Consider the following 23,134-nt stretch of genomic DNA (forward strand, 5'->3'; position numbering starts at 1 on the left):
TCCTCAAACTTTCCTTCACTAACTTGGGTAGATGGAGTTGTGTGGCCTTTTGTAAATAATGTTTTCTAATTGATTGGTTGAATGTATCTTTTCCCCAACTGTTTTCCAACATATTTACATGATAAAAAAATAAATAAATCCTGCAGTGGTGCACTATTCCAGTTGTTGCTGCAGAGGAGCCAAGTTCAGAAAGCAGTTTAACATCCATTTCTTTGCTTGAGATTTCCCTTTGTGTACAGCCAGTGTTGTTGTTGACTTTTGCTGCAACATCTGTGTGATTAATTCTCCTGACTCTGTCACTGCTAAGCTGCCCTTTCTCTGTGTAGTTTCTCAGTATCTATATACAAGACCGTATCTCTTCGAAGCCTGATATTGAGCCCAGTCTGTATGCCTCTGCTCAGCCTTCCCAGTAGATCCATTTCCTTCCTTTCTGTCAGTGTCCTCCTGTTTTAGAGCGCTCTTCACTCTGTTATGTGCAAACTTTATCTGCAATTTAATGTTTATTTCAAATCACCAGTAATGTTAATATGGGACTAAGAGCCAAATTATGCAGTGTTTAGCTAAAACCAGATCACTGTTATTTGTGATTATTTATCAATGTCTGTTACTAATTTATTTTCCCAAAACTTCATTTTATATATTTCATGGTAAATTCATAGCGTTCTACTTAATGAAAGTGTCATGGACTGCTAAATTTTTCTGTGGAAGTATTTGTATTATTTTGTAGATACAGTATTTTCTATTAATCAAGCTTTCAAATGAATTTAAAACATAAAAAAAAGATTCAGGATAGCTAACTTGATTTGTATTAAATCCATACTGACTAGAAGAAATTGTACTTTATTTGGTCTTGTTCTTCTCATGCATTTTCTGCAATAGAACTAACATAAAATGTGATAGCTCCAGTGGGGCAGTATATGTACTGCTGATATAGTGCCTCAGATGGTACAGCAAGATGACACCAGCCAATGTATGGTTACTTCTGATTACAGAAATCAGTTCTTGCCCTGGTTAAGCAGTTCAAACAAACTGGGCAAGTAGAAAATGAGTTAACAGACTAAATTAGAAGGAGATTATTTATTGATGCCCTGCATTCATATGAGGAATCTGGGGGAGCTATATATACCAGATAACGATTATATTTTCCAGTTTCCAACTCCTTTCATATTACTCTGTAGATATACTCATGAAGAAAGAATAGGATGAATCTCAAATAGGTATTCTTGAGTGGAATAAGTATATCGATTTATGATTCGCTGTTTTCCTCTTCAACTCTCGTGAACTTTATGATGTAAAAATCAAAAATCTAAGTCAAATAATAGTCTCACATCCAGGGGAGCCATACTATCGACTGCAGAGAGAGGCTATAAATTATCTCAAATAGTAAAATAAATTATGGGTAATTTACCTAGTTTAACTTTGTGTAACTGAAATGGCACTAAATTACATCAGAAGAGACTAGATCTACGATATTGATGGATAAATGGGATTTCTTAGATCATGTCTGTTGATTACAGCGTGATCAGAATTTTTCCTTCCTGTTAGTAGGGATTTGGATTATGCCTGTAGTGAATGCCACTGAAATATAGATGTTAACTTATGAACAGTGTTGATTCAGTAATAATTAGGCATTGCAATACTTACATCTAATATATCTAGTAATTGTTTGCAAATACATACTGCGCTTAGGCATACCCGGTTATTTACATACTATTTATACAAGAGTAATATTTTAAATGTCTTTACATGTAAGCCGCTGCTGAGGTTTGATTGCTGATTTGAGATAATACTTCACTTGTGTTTGGAAAATAAATTCCTCAGGGGAAATCAATATTTGTCATGTCAGATTCCATACCTGTTGAGGGAAAGGGCTGCCTCTGGGGAAGAGCTGATCGTTCGTATGCTACTGTATTAGCAAGATCTATTTGCAGAATAAAGGATGGCTCAGTCTGGATCCATCTATCATCCTGCACTCTTCTGTCTTTTCCCTGAACACTCTGCATGAGGGTGGGTAAATTCTGCATTCTGAACTTGAGAAAATAATAGTTGTAGCTTCTGGTGCCTTGGCTTGTTTTGTACATACCCAATGAATGTTTAAATATTTGTATGCTTATGTTCAGCAGGGTTTGGGAATAGAAATATATGTAAGAAATAAGGGTGAGTGTAACTAGCTGGGGGAATGTGCTCTGCTGAGTTTCCTCTAGTATAGAAACAATGACAATATCTCTGCAGTAGAACTGCTTCTTCCCTGCTGTTGCTGAGGGGGTTTAGACACGTATGTATGTGCATCCAATGTTAATAATAATAAAAAAGAAATAGTAATAATGTGCCCTGATTTTTGTTTTCAGAACTCTCCCATAAAGTAATGTTCTCCAAGTTATTCATAATTCTTCATTAAATTTATTATTTATTAAAAATCCCCATTAAATATACATATTTATACATTAAATAAAAGGCAACTTTGCAAACTTCAGCATGACTTTCTTTATAGATGTGTAGAAAGTGGGAATACAATTTTGCAGTTCCTACTGATATTGTCCCCATCCAACTGAAGAGAGAGGGCACCAGCATGCAGTTTACCTCGCTGTGCTTTACTGATGGGCCTCCCCCAGGTGCTGTTGTTGGGATCTTTGGTCCCGTTTGTCCCTGTGTACAGAACTGCCAGAGGGGAGGTGTGGCTGCACAGCAGAAATAGCTGCTCCTTGCACTAGATTTGAGTTTCAGATCAGTTTTCAAGAGAAGCAATAATAGCTTCAGGGACTTCCTGTGAGATGATGTGACTCTTTCATCTTAGCCCTTACATCCCAAACTGCTAATTTTGTAGAGTAGCTCCTTTATTTGTAATGTGAAGATTCCAAAAGCATGCTTCCCTACAAATGTCCAGAGCACAGGTGCAAACTGGAAAGCTACATCTAGGAGTGTAGTGTCCTGTGCTCTATGTTCTGTTGAGATACACGTAGAAGTGAGCATTCCATGTAACCTATTGAAATGCTGGAATGCAGATAAGCCATTGCTATAGCAACCTGTATACTCTTCAGTTAAAACAATAAATTAGAAAATCAGTCTTACGTCTTAAAGAATGCTAAGAAACTTAAAGAATGAAGCTTCAGGCTTTAAAGTTACCACACTGATCAGTCATAGCTTGGAACTTATATGCTGGATGTAGAAATATTTTTCTTTATGTTGCTATCTAGTTGTTTCCCTTTACATGTAGTGAAATGCATTAGAAGTGTTTTATGTGCAGGCAAAAAGCAACAACAAAATCTCCAAGTGTTTCTGTTGTGTTCAGGAAATGTTAGTTTTGTGATATCTGTGCTTTAATGCTATGCCAGTAAGAAGCTGGAGAGTAAATTTGTGTTATTTACTAATGGAACAGATCTGAAGGTAGTCTGTGGAGAGCACGTGGAGCTTCTAGGAGGGAGAACCTTCATTCAGCTAGCGTAATTCAAAGTTAATGAGCATGTATTAAATTAAAAACAATTGGTTGAGATTAATAGGTATTAACTCAGGCTAGGTTGTTAGTACAGTTGCTTCAGAGAGCACAAGAACAAGATTTATCTGCTAACACCTATAGAGCATAGAGCATACTGCTCTATAAGGCTCCTGGCCATCATTCTCTGTACTTGAGTCTGGTGAAGCCATGCCTTTGGCCCCTCACTCCAAGAAAGATGTTGACACTCTGGAGTGCATGCAAAGAAGCGAAGAAGGGCACAGGACGTGTGAAGGGTCTAGAAGGAGGGTTGAGGAGGCTTTTTTTTTTTCCTCCCCTTTTTGGCCACGTTGTCATCTTGGTTTTCGTAATTATTGATGATTTTCTCTGACATTGGCTTGGCTTTGCAAAAAGCAGAGTTCCTGCAGCTGCAGCTATGGAGGAACTCTTCAGATTTCTTTGATCATAACCTTGAAATATATTGTTTGGTTTAATACAACAAAATGGAGATGTCAGTACTTCTGTAGTGCTTTTTGTTTTTATTTTTAATGCAGTGCTTGTGTTACGTTGCTGTTTGCTTAAATTTGTTTATTAGCAAATAAGTACCTCTTCAGCAGAGAGGGAAAAAAAGGAAGCTTTCTGTGGATCTTTTTTTCTTTACATTTTTTTCCCCCGAAAGCTCATAAAGCGAGAAATGCACGTGCATTATATTGTGATTAAATTGTAGGCTTTACAGTTTGTTTGCTAGGATTTAAAAGACTGAATTTCTAGCTGCTATGGCTTAGGCATCTCAGCTACGTTTCCCCCCTTTTCCTATGAATAGAAACTGTGTGACCCTGTACTTCAGTATATTCTAACAGATTCTAAACGAACCTTTTCTAAATTAGTGAAAGAAAATGAGAAAATTTCCAGGTAAATCCCTTGTTGGATAGCACATCTGTCAGTGCATTTCAAGCTGGAGTAGTTTTCATCAACTTCATCAGCAGTTTTGTTCAAAACTCAAATAAATTGTTTGCTAAAGACAAATACAATTATTTCAGAGCGTCTCTCAAACTTTGGTCAAGTACCAAATATTTTACTACTACGAAAGTATTGTCCCAAACTTACATTAACAACGAACTAGTTAAATAAAAGAAAAATAGCAGAAGCATCTGAAATGATGCCCACTAGTGTGAAAATCTCTTGAGGCATTCTGCAAGCAAAGTGAAACAGAAATGACTACACTTTCAAGTACTGATAATATGCAGAGATGTTTGTCTTTATCACTAGCTGAAAATGTGCCATATCATTATGTAAATTTGAGTTTACTCCTAATTAAATATTTAAAAATTGTTATCTTTCTGTTGCCCTTTTGAGAAGATGGAATATTCTAGGTACAAGAATTCTTATGGTTTGACATTACTATAAAGATTGTTTTACATATGTAAAATCTGTTGACAAAGTGTAGTAAAACACCGTTGACTTGAACAAATAATGTCTTCCAAGTACTCTCTGGAGACAGATGTCTTAGCTGGCATATAATAGATTTCACTTACCTTGATCTAGCTGATAGTCAAGGCAATTGATAATTTTACACAGATTAGATTAAATTTGAATGTTATTTTCTTAATTATTTGTTTTGTTAATTATTAAAGAGTTGGGCAATTAGTCTCTTACTGGCAAATCTGATTTTTCACATTTTTTAAATCAATCGATCGGTTAGCATGTGATCACTTTCACATGATGATACACTCACAATTTTTATTGCAATTTGAAGCACGTGATGCTGTCTGAAAACTTAAGTACTCCTTGAGCTGAAACAGAATCTGGTTCTCGTCTTCTGTTGCTGGGTGTTACTCTTGCATTCAATGAGCAATTTGTATGTCATCTAAAAAAATCAGGATTAGAGACTCTCTTGCTTCCTAGAGTTTACTGCTACGTGTCCGATAGTAGGACTGTTAGCATGAAGCCCTTTTGCTAAGTCGCACCCCACTGTTGGCAGGGTGTGTTCCGGTGGTATCCAACGCCTTGAGAGCATGCACGTGTGGTCTGGAGAGGGAGGCAGTTGCTGCTGGAGAAGGACTTGCATATACAGCTTTAAAATGTGAGCATCACCCAGCTCCCACAAGGTGCTGAGAAGGACTTTCTGGAAAGAAGGAGGTACTGGAGAGCATCAGGGGCAATACGGTTTCTCCCTGGCTGCCGTGCATGCCTCTGGTTTAATTTGTCTATTTTCACAGGAGCAAGCAAAGGGAATGTGTCAGTTGTTGTTATTGTTGAAGTTAGAAATGGAATGCCTGTGCTAAAAGTTAAAAGGACAGTCCTCCAATAGATTCTCCCCTTCCCTGTCTCCTATGGTATTACACAGTAAGTGCTAAAAGAAGTAGCACTTGAACTGTTCTGAGCAATTCCAGAGAGAAGGCTCAGTAGGAGCCTTGCTGAGTTTACCAAGCCTCAGCAAGCTCAGTATTTTATTTATCTAATGGAAGTTTTTTTAACCAGCTTTTGTTCATTACTAGTTGTGCATGGAAATCAGAGAGCTTTGCAATGAGATCATAATTCATCCTTTGTGTATAAATGTTACACATACAAACTGTGTGGAAAGAGTATGATTAATAATGCAAAAGGAAGCAGTCAGGAGAAGAGGATGGTAGCATTAAGGCTGGCACTGCAACCTAAATTCAGCTTTTCCTATGCATATGCATTATGAGAATGTCTTTACCTGTATGAACACTTAGTTCTTTTTCAGAAGACTTCTTCCTTACTCAGTGCATGTGATGGACAGTACTGTTAATGTGTGGCTATTAATGATGTTGTTTTATCCTCGCTGTTAGATGTGTGGCCTTGAGCATTATTTACAGCACATCATTCAGGCCCTGCGCAGACATCAGAGTTATTAATTTCCTCATACGCTTTCCTATGCTGCTCATCACTACAGTATCCAAGTGCTTCACAGGTTTTAATTTAAATTTATCTCCACAAAGCCCCAGTGAGGGAAATGGTATTATCTTCGTTTTACAGGTGGGGAACTGACAGAGATTAAGGTCAGAAAAATTCACCAAATTTGGATGCACGTTTTAAGACTTAACTTTGGATTTATGGTGCACTTCAAATTGTATAGTGCTTACTGTGTTCAGCTTCAGGTGTATTTTCCTCATGTACGGAAATCTACCCCCAGCGTCCTCAGTGTAAACTGAAAATTGACACGGTATTATTGATTGTTAATAGGAAATGTGTATTTCATATCTTCTGTACCATCACAGAGTATCTCTGAGCCTTTTCTGAAACTTTAGTTACCTGCAGAGCAGGAGAGGCAGTGGGTTCCTGGGGAAAGCACTACTGCTGTAGTGTTTTGTTATTAGACTGTTTCTTAATGCTTGCACATGAGTTGGGGTTACACAAGCCATCTGAGTTCTCATACTTTTTGCTTGGTTTTCGCACTGTAGTAAGAATAATTGGGAATATTGAAATCTTTGATCCAGATAATATAATGAATAAAGGTTGAGAAACCACATTGATTAATATTTACCTTTTTTTTTTCTATTGTATATATTTGGTTGGTCCTTCCAAATTTACTTATATTTATTTTCATAGTATAGTTGGATTTTTTTCCTCTTTGAGGGGAATTTACATCCCAAAAGATTCAAGAGTTGATCTTGCAAAACGATATTCCTTTTTTTAGCTGGCAGTTTTTGTATGTGTTGCTTCATCAGTTTAGGTAGAAAACATGTTTACATGGTTCGGTAAGTTTTTTTGCCTGTGTTTTCTGTGTTGGCAGTTTACTTTACACCAGCTCTTGTTTTAGGCTTGCTGGCTTCTAAAAAAGTGGCAGAGATCGTTGAAGATAAGGTTGCAGTTCTTTATAGTCTCTCAATACCAGCAGTATGGATTTGACCCAAGGCTAAGTATTAGTGATCTGGGAGCTAACTTCAGAGGATTTGAATTTGATTAGATTGACCAAGAAAAAGAAAAAGATTTTTCTTTATCCTTTTCTGGCAATTTGTGCTCTGTAAAGGCTTCCTGCTTTGTTTTCCCATTCATAATATGAGTGTATCTATTTACTTTCCCAAAGTTCTTTGAAATCTTTGGCTGATGAGAGAAGTGAAATGTTTTTTGTTCATTAGAGCAGTGGCTATGTGTGTTGCAATTGCCAGACTAATTAGAAAAGCTGTTTCTTTAAATGCCTTTTTGACATTAGCCTGCATGTCACTTGTTATTAGACTACATTCACCCTGTTGTGTCAAGTGCATAGATTTTGTGAATCAGAAAGGCTACTATGTGTAAAAAGTTGGGATGTTTTGTCCTGCCTGGGAAATGCATTTGTGTAAGCCAGTCAATTTCTTACAAAAGAAAATGAACTTTTCAGTGGGTTCAGTCACAGTCTCATGCTTAAGTCTGTAACCACTTCTTGCTATTGGGAAAAATAATGAGAGTTAGTGAGATCTTGGCTTAAATGAATAGAATCACCTACTGGGTAGCTTGTGTAGTGTACTACATACGGATCATGGAAATGATCTTTTAAATAATAAAGGCAATGCAAATTAAATCCATTATTTAAGAGGTGCAGCGGTAGTCCAAATCCTTCATTAGAAATAACCAATTTATGCCCACTTTCTGTAAAATATTTGATCTTGGTACTTGAGCAGTCAGGGCTGTACTGGAAAGCTGTGGAAATGAGCTGGCGGTCTGTTTTATGAGTTATCTGTCCAGAAGAAACCAGTGCAGCCTGAGAAATTCACAAATAAATCAGAGCTTCAGCTTTGACAAATGTCAGCCAAATTCTTGAACCTACCAAGGGACTTCTGGCACAGCTCTCTGCCAGTTTGCAGAGCTTCAGCCTAGACATTCATCCTGCAGATTGTAGATTAAGATTTAATCACGTCTATAGATTTCTAATTACTCATGAATATCTTATTAGAAAGCCTTGCTGGCAAGGAACTCCAAAGCACTTTCAGTAGATTATACAGAAATTTGTTCCCGAATTAGTTGCAGAACAGTCATCTGGCACCCAGTTCATCTTTAAAATGTTATCGAGTTCACTGACAAATGAGAACATAATACTGTCTCAGATATTCCAGTTCATTGTGTGACCATAAATGTTTTGTGTTGTTGTTTTTTTCTTTAATCTTTAGAAGTTAAGAAGAGTAACATTAAAACATTTATGTTCATGTCTGTAGTGATCTGGAGTTGGAAAGAAAGGCAGAAATGTGACAAAAGCATACACAATTATTTGCTTGGTTTATAGCTTCATTATGTGACTCATGCAATTCTGTACGGAGAAAGTAGGCCCAAGAATAACCACTGACGATGCCTAACAGGAAACAAATTCAGGAACCATAGGATACTTATAGGCAGATTAAATCACATGCTTTTCAGGATATTTGGCAGCTACAAATAAAAAGCAAGCCAGACAATGGTGTCCATACACAGGTATGGCTCTAATCAGTAAATGCTATGACATAATTAAGACATAAGACCATTAATATCATATACCTGGAGAAATTACATGATCTTAAACGTTTTCTTATGTTTAAAGGAGCATTTTAAGCATTACTCAGCCTTTACCAAAAATGCAGACCAGTATATTGAAAATGCACATTTAGGCTCTTGATTTTCCTCTCTGATTTTGACTTACCTATACTTAATATTATTATTTTATATTTATGTGCAGTGTTACAGAGGAGGAAATACCTTCCAACATCCATAGTTTTGAAATATAATTTTAATAATACTGCCAAGACTACCCTTGAATTCTCTTGCTTGTGAAAATTAACCCAGAGGAAAATGCTGTGTCCTGATTGTTCATCCTGATTTCTCAGACTCATCTTCTGAAGCTAGAATCCTCAATGATACATTTTAGTGGATAATTTATGAAGATTTCACCATCTACTGTGAGGAAAACAAACAAACTACAAACCTCCTAATAATTTCAGGTGGACATACTGAAATATAAAATATTTTGAGACACGCATACGACAGCAATTTCTGTTTCAGTGGGTAGTGTAGTTTTCATCATCTTGTTCTAGATAAGGCTTATTGTTGCATGAAGGGGTTGCACAGCTCCTGTTCTATTTCTCAATTCTCCTTTACTCCAGTTAGAGGTTATATATATATATATGTGTGTGTGTGTGTGTGGCCTGTAGTTGCTTGTGGATAGGTAACCTGTAGTTACTGTGTATACAAAAAGCATGGGTTGTGGAAAATCAGAGAAAACATGGGCAAAGCCTTGGGAAGCATACTGCCTCTTTCTCAGACTAATTCCTTTACCCACAACCACCCTTCTTCACAGCAGTTCACTAAAATGTGCAGTCTGTATTTTTGAAAGATTTGCAAGCTGTTTTCTGTGTTTACAGCAATTTCCTCTATTCTCTTTCTACTGCTGTTTGCATGCAGTTTGCAGTCCGACTGGTTTAAATGATGCAGAAATAGTAAAGAAGCCATGCACATTTGCATTTTGCCAGTGAATGTTGTATAAACCTTCAAATAAGAATTCAACAGTTCATCTTTTAATTGTGTAGTGTATAATTAGTTATGTGTGTATACCATGGTAATAGTTATAGAACTAGGCTGTACATTTAGAACAGTCTGTTTTTCTGTGGCACATCCTTGCTCCTACTCATTGAGGTGGGAGTGCCTTTATCCTCCTAGCTGTTACACACAGCGTTTGGCAGCAGGCAGCATGCACCTCTGGCCTGGCTACTCATCACATGCAGGAGCCTGAATTAACCACAGCATTGCTGTCACTCACCTGACCGAGATGCTGTAAGTGTCATGAAGGAGAACTTATTTTAGTGGGGGGAACAAAAAGAGTTATGGCATAGAGAGAGCCATAAATCCTTGGAAACAAGACTTTATAAATTCCAGTATCCATGGAATAACATGGTTTAAATGGCTTTATTTTGGAGTGCATATGCGTATATAAGATAATAAAGTGAATGGTAATGGGATGTCTTAAAGATTCCAACATCTAGCATTAAACACAGATGCACCACACATAAATGTAAAGAGCCCATTATCTAGTCTTAGCAATTTATAAATATAAACCTGGCAATACATTTTCATTAAACGACTCTTCATCTGTATTTCTGAGGAACCATTAAATGAAGTACAGTGCCTGCCTTTTCCTCTATATGTTTGTATTGGGTTTATTAATTCAATAAGATAAAGAGGTTGTGGAGACCCTTGGACATTGCAGAAACTGCTCTGTTTATGATGCTGTTAGTGTTACCGGGACTGTGCTGAGCTCAGGGCTGGGTGCTGCTTGGTCAGTAAACCTTGTGTGGATGTATTCTTGGGTCTGGTCTACTGGTGTAATCCAAAAGCTATAGACAAGCAGTTGGAGATGAATGGGAGGAAGGGGCAGTTCTTATAGAGGTTGTGGTCACAACTCAAAAAGATCTGCTCTAGCAGTATTAGAGCTTGCAAGTGCAAGACTATGAGGCCAACAGCATGAGAGCAGAATATCAAAACACAGCCCCAGAAGGACGTGGAAACAGTGCTGCTGCAGTTTGGGTGAAAGGGAACAGAGCTGTGAGTGGAAGGCATGCTATGGGATTGCAAATGGATGGTCCTAAGCATCATATATATTATGGTGCTTTGGTAGTATGCAACAGACCACAGTCTATTTTCATCTTGCATGTAGATAATTTAGCTTGATTGACCATGTTGAGAAAATGGCAATGTATTTAAATAGCAATAATTTTGATGTTTTCTTTGCTGCTAGATTAAGCAGGTGAAGCCACGTGTAGTGGATTCAAGTCCATCATAATCTGTGTATGACGTGAGGAATCAGTACTTGTCAGCGCCAGGACTGGCTGCATGCATCATATTTAATGGGCTTTCTGTTTGGTAGCTTCTGTGGGTGGTGAAAATGGAAAATAATCATTCAAGCTTCTTTCAAGCTACGTGTAGAGCTTTAAGTACCAACTACACTGAGAGAAACTGGGATATGGCTATCACACCTTTGCTAATTTTACAATAATTCTTGGTTTTTCAGGACAGAAATAGCAGCAGGGTGCTGTATTTTAGCTCAAAATACATAGTTAAATCTTCTACAAGGGTAGGAGTAGAGGATGCTGAGAGATATAGCTGCTCCAGGGACGAAGGGATAATATAAAAACAGATTCAGAATAATGTGCTTTCATTTCGTTACTATTTTAAAGTACTCTTTGATCAAAATGGCCAACTCTGAATGCTCAAAACAAGGAAATCCATTGCTAGTGCTAAGTAATACTCTGAGTTGTATGGAATTCATCCTCACAAAGAGGCAGCAAGGGGAGGGAATGACTTTACAAAACAGGTAAGCAATACAAGACAAGAGATAGCAGTACTTCATTGTCTGTCATTCATTCAATGTAATGCAGAATTCAGGTGTCTTAAGTACAGTCAGCTCATTCCACATGAACCTTGGGAAAATGCCAGATGTGCCTTCAATGATGTAATTGGGAAGAAAAAGGGCGGGTTTAAAAATGCCATAGAAAAATCTGAAGTTATCCATAAGTATTGTTTACTGAAGAATTACTTTTTTCCCTTAACTAGTGCGTGTGATGCAAGTTACCTTGTCTTGTAGATACTTGTATAAGGATTTTTAAATATTTTGCCATTTTGCTGTGTTTTTACAGTGAAACTGAGTAGCAGAATAAGACATGTCAAAATTAATGAGGAGGTGATATTAATACTGTAAAATGGCAAACTTTAAAATATACTCAGGTTGTTTCTGAAATATTCATTTACATTAGAATGGCGATAATGGCATTATAATTGGCTTTTTTCAAAATATGCACTTTAAGTTAGCAGCCCATTTTGCATTGTTGTGCGTTCTGTCCTTATAACCAAATTTGTCGTTCCTTAGGAGAGTGTTCATGTGATTGCTCAGTGAAAGCATCAAGCCTGGTTCCCTGCAGGCAGTGATCTCAACACCTATCTAAGGGCAAGTGATTGTACAATAAAATCAAAGGGCATTGTGGAGTACCACCACTGCCTCCATTGAGCATCCAGCTGGTCTGTAAAGGCAGGAAGACAGCCTGAAGAATTAGCGCCATCACCCCTTATGGGCAGTAGAGTTGTTTGATAACATATTGGTCTTTACTATGGAGCTGCCATATGGAAAGTATACACCTGTCTTGTGTATTTTACTCCATCAATTCTGCAGCCTCCATGATTTCTAGCTCAGGTTGGATGGGACATGGAGCAACCTCATCTAGTGGAAGATGTCACCACCCATGGCAAAGGGGATTGGAAGTGGATGATCCTTGAAAGCCCTTTCTATGGTTATAAAATCACAAAACAAAATTCTTTAACCCCTGAAACCAAACATACTTGGAGAATTGAAGCGTATGTTTAGATCTCAAAATTATGATAAATGCATGAGCAGCTTTGAATATATGTCAGTGAATTTCAACATTTTGTTTAATTTTAGCACTCTTACTTTTCTTGGTGTAGAGTGCCAATATAAATTTGTGGTTTGTTTTGTTTTTAGTAGAGATTATACAGATCTGAGATCTGCTGTGGCTGTAAAATTAGTCTACTAGCTACGTTAGCCTTTAGTACCGTATTCCCACCTACAACTGCAAGAACACAGCTTGAAGGAAATTTAATTAGGAAAATGAGGCAGATGAAATAGGCAGTGTAATGTATATGTGCAATATGAGGAAGAGTAAATACACTTTTCATCTGAATAGTCAGAACAGAAACTATGTTAAACTGGGCTGAAATTTTCTTTTATCAGAAATGGATTTCTTTCATTTTCTAACATTACTACCTAATTGTCCTCCTTATTACTGGGATTAGAAAGACTACTGCCATTAAAGAAGAAACATCTTTTACCAATTATATTTAGATTTTGGTTCCACCTGGCAATGACCTCCTCATTATGTGAAGAATTGAATTCCTTAGAGGAGCAGACTTAGTGAGGTGATTGTAATCAGCTGGGAAATCCTGTGCACACACTATTTGCATCTCATGACCTGCATGCCTACACCTGTACTGCATCAATTTCTACTTGTTTGCAGGTCATTCAGGCAATGAGCAGGTGGGATTCAGATGACTGAGAAGCTGCTCTGCTGGAAGCATTTTCCTGCCTCACTACACTCTGGAATACTCAATATTTTCTGCAGTGTACTGCTGCACAACCATGGGTTTTTCCGTTTCACCCATTACTGATTTCCATAATGCTATTTAGAATATCTGTATTGATATCAACTAGAGACAATCACACTTTACAGAAAAAAATACAAAGGCTAAAAATTCCCATAATTTTCTGATTAGAGAGAAAAGTGCTGAGAGTTCTGCAGTACTGTATAGTGCAACCAGCACAAGTTTGAAACACTTATTTTGAATTTATTTAGTCTGTATCTAGGGAAAGACAGATACATTATTATATAGTAAGATAAAGGATGCAAATATTTCATTGCCTTCCTTAGATATATATGTATATATAAGTCAATGATGCATGTGGCAGGTGTATGACAAATAGTTGATCTAAATTCTATAGTCAAATCCTGTGTATGAATCTTTTCAACATTTGGTGAAAAAGCATTTCTTTAGTATTACTGAAAATATTCATTAGGTAAAGAGCAGTGGTGACCCCAACTCTTTGCCTAATAGTGCTGCATATGTTTACTTCGGCAGATGTCTTGGATGTATTCATGCAGAATGTTGGCTCAACATGATAAAATCTTATTGAGCCATGTCTCTTTATATATAAATTTCTATATAGATATTTTAACCAGAATGAGAAACCCTCCACAGTGAGGTTGCTGATAAGCTGCTTTAAGAGAAAAGAGCAAGATTGATTGCAGACTCTAATAACTGCATTTTTCAGACATCAGTACAAGATAGCAGGTGTTTTCTCTGGTAAGGGATTCTTCTGGCATGTAAAGAGGCTTGATTTTGTGTCTTGTCAAGTTCTGAGTTTAATATCCAGTGAAGAACATATCTTTTCAGACACTTAATCTTCTCTTAATTTATGAGAAAAAATATATTTTTAGAATGCTTCCAGGTCTTTGGAAACAGGGATGGCGACATTTCATACTTGCCCTTGGTCTCCTAGAATGTTGTGATTTTCAAAATAAAAAAAGACATTCTGCTTCCTCAGAGTAATACATATTGCTTGAGCGTGCAGTCATCTGATCAGGTTTTTGTATCTTGTAGAAGATTTTATTTCATGATGCAATGACTGACTAGAGCATCTCTCTAACTTATATTTAATTTAGTTAAGTTCTTTTATGGAATCAGTTGAAAAAGCTAGAACTTCCATCCAAAGGACAAGTGTATTTCACTTTCCAAATTCACTTTCACAGCGTGTGCACTTACAGTTTACTTATGTACTTCTACCTGCTCCTTTAGCTGGAGCAGACACAAGGAGTGGGACACTAAATAAGAATAAATCTTTTAGATTAAGAACCGTGAAAATGGAATCTATACTGAGGAGGTAAAATGTGTCCAGTGCTTTGGGTCTACTAAGCACAATAGGCTTGCAAGAAAAGAACAGCAGCAGAGAAACCCATTTGACTCTTAATAGTGTCTTTCTCAACTGAAGAAATATATAAAACTGAATTTTCTGGTTAGTCATTTGGTTCAAGCAAGGTAATGTTATTGCAATGCTTTTGATGTGTCTGAAGTATTGTGTCACGTAAAATTCTACATTTCTTCATATTTTAACCTGCAGCGTCTTGGATATTTCTGATTGAATTAAATACTCTAAATACTCCAGGGCTTAAGGACCTAAAATAGATGCCATGGCGGTTGCAACTTAGCTATTTAAGTATTTTCATTCTCACCGAAAGGAGAGAAAGTTTTAGTGAATGAAAATGGAAATCTTTGGCTTTCTGTGTAAAAGAAAACGTTGCACCCAGCTATTGATCTTCACATTTCACTTGTTCAAACTGGAAATCTTGGACAGAATGTGTCTAATATGTTTTCCTTAGTCACTGATATTCCTTCAGTTGAGACATTTAGTAGAAATGTTGATTTAGAAGATGTAGTTTCTGTATTTTTTAAGTTCTTGTGTGCATTGGCTCATGTTGTGACAAAGGACATGAGAAATATCATTTGTCTTTTTCCAAGCACCTATGATTCAAAACGTGTAATACTGAATAAATGAGGATGCAAGGAAAAAGCTACATCCTGTCTAGAATTTTGTAGCTCAGCCGAGATGATGAGAAAAGGGTTTATGGAATCCATATAAAATTTTCACTTTGAAAGGAAGTCATACTGCCGTTTTAGATTTCAGAAGGATAGGTAAGAATTTCTTTAGACCCAGCACCTTGATAATGATGGCACAGATGGCGCTTTCTTTCAGAATGAACTCAGATAATCTGTCTGTCTTATTCTTGTTGTCTAGGAAAGTGAAGTTTGTGCTCCAGTAATCCCACCTGTTGTCTCTTTCAGACCTAAAGGATAGCGTGTATCATGCTGCGGTTCGGCCAGCACCTCATCAAGCCATCTGTGGTCTTCCTGAAAACTGAGCTCTCCTTTGCTCTCGTGAACCGCAAGCCAGTGGTCCCAGGCCGTATCCTTCTGACCAGTGCCTTGACCATGGGCACCTGCACTGGGAGAAGCAGGGAAGCTCAGTATGCTCTTCAGGCCAGGTAAGGTGCTGCGCGGATTTATTTGGAAGCCAGGCAGTGGAACCTAACACGCTTGGTTGGTGATGCAGAACTGCCGAAAACAGTTGCTTAGCAACTGTGACCTTAGAGGTGAATATCTATTGACCTTTTCACCACAGAAGATGTATAAACGGCCAGGTGCTACTAAAAGCATTTGAAAGTGTACCTGAGGGGCTACTGTTTAAGTTCCATATTATGCTAAATCGTCCTTCCCTTTCAGTAACGTCACGTATTTTTAGCGGTGGTAACTTCTTCATGGAGAATGTTCTAAGTTCGTATAGCTAAGTGTATGCAATTCATCAAATGGCACCTGAATCCTGTATGAAGGCTATTATTGAGATGGGAGGGGGGGGGAGGAGGGGACACAGATTGCTTTATTTATTTGTGTGGGAATGGATTACATAAACCATTTGTGCAGCAAACATATGCTTTCTGAGGAAAAAACGAAGCCCTGTGTTGTAAGTAGAACTCTGTTTAGAAACAGTATGGGAAGATCTCTATGCATGAATCATAAATGCCTTTATATATTTTATTTTGTAGCATTGCATATTATTTCACGGTCAGAACTGAGTAACTTGCACTCATTTCAGTGGCTAGAATTGAGCTTTTCTGAAACACTCACAACTGAACAGTCCATTTCGGTAGAGTTTTATGGTAACATTTTCATGGGAACTCATTGAGAAAGTGTCTGATTGCATGTTGAAAAGTCTGGAGTTCAGTTAAAACCTTCTTGTTCTTCTGTGTTTTTTCTTTTGTAATTTACTGTGTGATTTTGGTATATATATTTTTAGTCTATAAATGTATTTTATTTCCTCCTGAAGTGTTGCACCTCCTCCTATTGTTCCTGTCTATTACAGTTCTTCAGCGTTGAACTTCTGAGCAACTTGTTTTGAATGTTTCTGTTCATTCCCAAAGGCAGATAGTTTGGCTGTAAATGTATCACAAAGATGCACAGGTTTTCTAAAATTTTTAAACGTGTTGATGTCTCACTAATAAGTTTTAATGAAGTAAATGAGCTGCTCTTCTCAACTGAAAGTTCATGAAGTGTCTGAAGTAAATGGAAATGATTTACAGTTTCTACTGTATTTCCTTTTAGGGGATATATTTTCAAGGCTGTTGAAAGAGTGTTTTGCATTGGTCACTGTGAGCCTGTAAATGCCTGCAGGTTGGTTTATGCATTGTCCATGCCAGAGAGTAAACAAAATGTTTTGTGGCTGGAAGAGGAAGCTTATAAAGGAATAGTTAATGATTTTGTTAGTTAGTTAAGTGAACGACTACATTTGTTGTTAAACAAAGAAAAGTGATTTCAGCTGGAAGAGACTTTTAAAAAAAGTTTTGTGTGCATCTAGAAATGTCAATTTAAGGAGCTTGTAAAACTTAATTATTACAAGCTTCTTTCCTTCTTAAATAATTAAAGATTATAAACTCTAGTTGCGTAATTATTGCTGACTGTTTGGCAGATACATTTATTTGCTCAGATTTAGCTTTGTTATCCCATAATGAGTATTGCAGCATATTTTAGAGTGTCACATTGTTTTAGTAGCTTGTGCATTGTAATATATAATATAGTCTTTGTTTCTCCATTGAATAAATGTTCAGGTAATAAAGCCCCAACACTTTCTTCCTCATTACAGGGAAAAAAAAATAAAAGAAAAGATTTTGATGCAAGGGCTGGAATATAGTATGTAAAATAGAGCAATTTGCAGTTGTAAGCTTTTAAAATGCCTGTGTAAGGCAGCATTTGTCTCAAGACCTGGCAGTAACAAGTGTATCTTCTTTGTTTTATTGCAATAATTTTATCTGCCTTGTCTTTGGCATACTTGGGACATTCCTTTCTTTCTGTCTTTCACACAAATATTTTTTTTCCAGTAGAAAATAAAATATTAATGCATGTGCATTAGAGAGACAAAGGAAATCAGTTTGAAGCCAGCTCACTCCAGGTGGTGGCTTTAATTAATTTGTAAGGTTGAAATTCCCTCTTGAAACTGAACGTGGGATTGGAGTGGTGTGTTTGCTGTAATAGTTTTAAATACAGTTGTTGTACTCTGAGAAATTTCAGAAAAACGGTCTTGTGGAGATCTGAGTTTTGTGATTTGAGCAATGCCAAAGCATACTTGCTCAGTTAACACACTAAACTGTTTTGTTTCTTTCTAACCATCAATCCTGTGAATTCAGCTTGACATTTGAAAATCAAACTGTGCTAATAGTAACCAGGAGTAAAAGTAGCAAGAATATAGCATTCCTGGTAAGGAAAGAGAAGTCCTGTTCCTAGAGAGAGTTATCTGAGCCTTATCTGACTCAGGATTAGGCTTCTTTCTAATGGCTGCACAGTAGTTCATGGGTGCACAGTCCCTCAAGGGAAGATGTCCTGATCATTGCAGATTGTTGAATAGGTACCTTAGTATTGAGCAGTGGGGTCTGATGTTAAACTGCCATCTCTGCTGTCCAAGCTAAAGGATGTCTGTGCAAGTGACACTTGTAGCAAACTCTTTCAACTTTTGTGGCACAACCTGACAGGAAAAGCTGCACATAAGCCAGCATGCAGGGTTAGTGTCTATTTATCTCTGGAAATCCAGTCCAACTGCTGTCACCCAATGGAAAAACACTTTAGGCTCAAGAGGTGCTTGTTCTCAGTCTCTGTGAAGACATCAAATCAGTCAAGTCTCACAACAACATGAGGAATACAAACCTGTTTGGTTTAACCCTATATTTCTAAGTGGAAGATGGCTCTTCCCTACTCTTGTCTGTCTTATTTCAGAGCAGCAAAGCACATTGTTTTGGTGGCCGTCTTGCTAAATGAGCTTTTGTTTTAGGGTGTTTTTCGCTGTTCTGTACAAAAGTGCTATGATACTTTTTCAGCATCTCCTGTGGATTCTTATGGAGCCAGGAGTCTAGATGGGAATACTATGTGCAGAACACTTCTCAGCAGATTGGCAGTTGTCTCTTGTATATATCCCAGCAAGCTTACACAGATATCTTTTTCAATGGAAATGTGCTATGAAGATGGATTGTGAAAAGCCATCTGTAGCTGTCTTGAACAACTTTTAGATGTATTAGAGAAGATAGCTTTCAGTAGTCGGTATAGTGCAGGGAGATGTGTCTGTTGTCAGCAGATTCTGTCCTTCCTTCACTCAGAATGCACAAGTCAAGAAGTGGATCAGGTCATGCAGCTGGCAGCAACTATTTCTCCCTGCCTTCTTAGTTTATTTCATTCATAGCACTGCTGCTTCCATGGTTCAGAGCACAACCTTAGTGTCTTCTTTAACAAAATCCATCTGTTCTCTGACATCAACTTTGTGTGGCTACATATACTTTGTGAATGCCTTACTATTTTATAGATCCTTTCCTAGACGTACACCGTGGTTTTACATGTTTTTACTCACATTTTCAGTAAAAGCGAGCTGTGTTTTTTTACCACTTTCTCACTGCGTTTTGCAGGGTACTTGCTTCCATTTTGTGTTAAACATGAGAAATGATTTTGAGCATTAGCAGAATCCACTTTGGGGCTTGGGCTTCTATTGTAAATAAAATTATTCATTTGTTCTGTCCCACATTTTTTTTTTTTTTTTTCCAGTAGACAAGATATTGATCTTTGGATTTCTGTTCAGGATGCCGTAAGGAGAACTAGCAGTGCAGGAACACAGCAACATTTGTAAATTGATTGAATGCAAAATGTAATGACAGAGACAAACATCAGATCTATGGCAATACTATATTATACAAAGCATTTTTCAACAGTTTATTGAATTGGCTGTTAAAAAAACACACAATACTTTCCATCTGGGAGCAACGAGATAGGGATTATCAGGCCTGAGCGATTTTATAGTAATTCATAGTGGACATGCACATGTGTGTGCATGTAATAAATTGAATACTTTACAATTATTTTTCATCTGGAATTGATTATGAAAAAGGCTTTCCATTTGAAAAAAAAATGACCCTGTTTAACTTTAATATACTAAGTGGATCTGGACTACTTAGTATTGCGTCTTTCCATAGGGATCTGCTGTCTTCTTCCAGAAAGTATCATGATTATAGGAATTATAAGAAATAGAGCTTATATAAAAATTTACTGTACAAGGTCGGTGGTCTTTTTTTGTTGCTGAGGCAGCATGCTGTGCTGTGAATTACTGTGGCTTGTTCCTTTGTTAATGACTAGAGAAAACATTAGTTGAACCAGATGCTCCTTCGAAGATCTGATAACGCCCAAAGCTGCAGTGTAATTGTTCTGGGTCTGTTTCATGGGTGGGATGGGATCTAGGGTCATCCAGTGTAAGAATAGCATCTGGTTTGCTATACAATTGATATGTATGTAAGCTGCTCTGTAATATATTATCAGAAGTGCTGTATTACTTGAGATTGACATTCTGTACTAAGACAGCATAATTGATGCTTTTATTAATATATCTACAGTTATTAAAAAAAAAAGGAAACTATTTATCAGCACTGGGTAATAATATGTATCAAAAGGAATCTTTGGTTACAGTTAGGATAGATTTTTTTCCTGCATGCTGGCTCTAGACAGACAGGTTCTCTCACAACTTTGGTTGAAAACCACGGTGTTTAGGTTGAAAACCAGTGTTTTGCATGTGTATAAAGTTTTAATTCTCCTGAAGCTACAGAGCTGCTGTTAACTGTGATTTAGTGGCTTGTACACTGCACGTATATCACATCTGTATTTATGGTATATAATTATGATTTTTATGTTTTTTTTAGCCCAAAGAACTTTTAATATTTGCTATAAAACTAAGCTTTAGCAAATAAAAAACTAGTTATTGCAGAATATAAATATTTGCATTTGCATATTGCAATAATGTACCCTGCACCATTACAACTACACATTAAACATATCCAGCCCTGTGGGAAAGTACTCTTTTAGTGCTGGTTACAGAAGCTACATATGCATTACTGTTATTAGCTTACATTAGTGCAATGCTAAAGAGCAGTTCTGAATCAGTACCACGGTGTGTCAGTTCACTTTCAAGCTAATAGCTAAAAATAATTTCTTGTTCTGTGAAGGCTTTTCTGTGAAGTCTAAGTGGTGGACTCAGAGTATAGTGATAGTGTGGACTTAGAATCATGGGATGGGTTGGAAGAGATCTCAAACACAATCTCATTCCAACCTCCCTGAGGTGGGCAGGGCTGCCAATCACTAAAGCACACTGACAAAGGTGCTGTTGCTTGTTATGATGAGTTGTCATTTTAGTTTCAGCTGGAACTGAAACTTTTTTTCAGAGGATCTGGTATGATGCTAAGTTGTGATTCTGTGAGAAAATCAATGTTGATAACGCACTGATGTTTATAGTTGCTGTTAAGCAGTGTTATATAGAGCCAAGGCCATCTGAAGCAAAGGCCCAAGGAGCTGGGAGGGAACAGAATTAGGACAGCTGACTTAAGCAGGCCAAAGTGATATTCCATGCCATGTGACATCAAGCATAAGGAGTTCTGAAGGAGGCAGGAGTTCATCTCGCTGTTCAGCTGCTTGGGGGCTAGGTGAGCTTCATTCAGGGAGTGGTGAGCATTTGCTTGTGCATTACTTGCTATAAGCATTTATATGTATTTATATATTTGCCATAATTATTATTGTTTTCCCTGAGTAAATGGTTTTATTTCAACCCACAAATTCTACTTTATTTCAGTTCTCCCCCCCATTGCATTGGGAAAGGAGAAGCAAGTGAACAACCATGTGGTGCTCAGCTACCCGCTGGCTTAAACTGCAACAGGAGAGAACTTGAATTCCTTGAATTTCTCAATTTTTCTAAGTGCTCTGGAAGAAGATGTTAGTTAGAAGAGGGATGCGGTAGCTTTGCTGGCATAGAAAATACTCTGTGAGTGAGAAGAATAAGATATAAGTAATGAATCTTGCGTGAAAATATGGGGAAAATAAAGAATATGTTTCTTTAGCAGGAATGGAAAAGAAATTCAGAATTACTTTCTGTACTGTCAGTATTTGATAATTTCTTTTTGAGAAAATATCTCAGGTTTGGTTCTGTTTTGAGATCCCAAGCAAAACTGTTCAGTGACTCTTCCTTATTTGAGCAGTCTTGATTCATTATCAAACAAGAAAAAGAAAAACAAGTCCTATGCTTATTGTTTTTTAGCTGAGTTGAGCAATGCTGAACAAAGGGCAGGTGGGACCGTACCCCTGGCAATACCAAGCCAGTAGGTCAGCTTGGCTGTATTCACAGCCTGCCTTCTGGGAAAAAATACTCTGCTCAAACAGCTCAAAGAATGACTGCTCAGCTCTGTGTATGCAAGCCTCTTGAATTTAGTGGTGATAGAGAGACCAGTTAATTATGTCAGGGCTGGAGTCATTTTGTTTGCAGACTACAAACAAAGGGATAGTGTTTGACTCACATTAGGAAATGCTGTTTCAGAAGATAATAGATTCAGGATTCTGTGTGCAAAAGCTCATCTGATGGTCTGTCTGCCTTGTCTCTCTTTCTATGTTAGTGTTTGTTTATTTTCCAACTGTATCATTTGGTCAAATAAGAATACTTCCTCTCCCTTCAAATTTTGCTTCACTTGAAAAGTGCTCACTGTTGAGAGAGACATGCTTACTGGTAAGGATTTTCCTATTCTGTTTGCGTGGTTATGTTTGCATTAGTGTGGTGGAGGTGATGAAATGCTCTGTGGCACAATTTCAGAAGGAAAAAAGAACCAGAAGTGATGTAATCAAACATTTTTTTACTGATTTACAAATAGAGTAATTTACATACCAGATTACTCATTTACATGCATTTAGCAGGATGAAGATAAGAATTTCTTGGGACATAGAAAAAAAAAAAAAGTACCTTAAGGCCACATGTGGGAGAGACAGTAGCTCCCAGGTTAGATTCTTGTTCTTGATATCAAGTCCATCTTACCAAATGTTGTAGGGGGTTGCACAGTCTCTTAATAGTGATGTGTTCAACTGATTGTAAAGCCTTGCTCATGGAGAGTCATCAGATCTCAGAAAGACAGGCTTAGGAAAAACATAAGCTGTGTGTTGTAACGGGTCAGGTTCTAGGCTACATTGCTAACGTGGTTATACAGTTTGGTTTATTCCCTCGTTCACCTGTTAATTGTCACTGTTGTTTAAGCCTTATTAAATTACTTAACCCAAAGTCCAACGTGT

At 37.3% G+C, this 23,134-nt stretch overlaps 1 protein-coding gene across 6 annotated transcripts in view; it reads left to right on the forward strand.

Annotated features, from left to right (window-relative positions):
- FHIT (fragile histidine triad diadenosine triphosphatase) overlaps positions 1-23,134 on the forward strand; it is a 558,163-nt gene that overhangs the window by 168,029 nt on the left and 367,000 nt on the right. For all 6 annotated transcript variants that reach the window (XR_011905121.1, XM_072347387.1, XM_072347386.1 and 3 more), the window contains exon 3: positions 15,800-15,920. Coding sequence is in view for 5 of the 6 variants with exons in the window: in XM_072347387.1 (XP_072203488.1) it covers positions 15,821-15,920 (100 nt within the window). In the remaining variant the exon portion in view is untranslated. The remainder of the gene's footprint in view (positions 1-15,799; positions 15,921-23,134) is intronic.

Source organism: Excalfactoria chinensis, chromosome 12 (assembly GCF_039878825.1).
Source record: "Excalfactoria chinensis isolate bCotChi1 chromosome 12, bCotChi1.hap2, whole genome shotgun sequence".
Lineage (NCBI taxonomy): Eukaryota > Metazoa > Chordata > Aves > Galliformes > Phasianidae > Excalfactoria > Excalfactoria chinensis.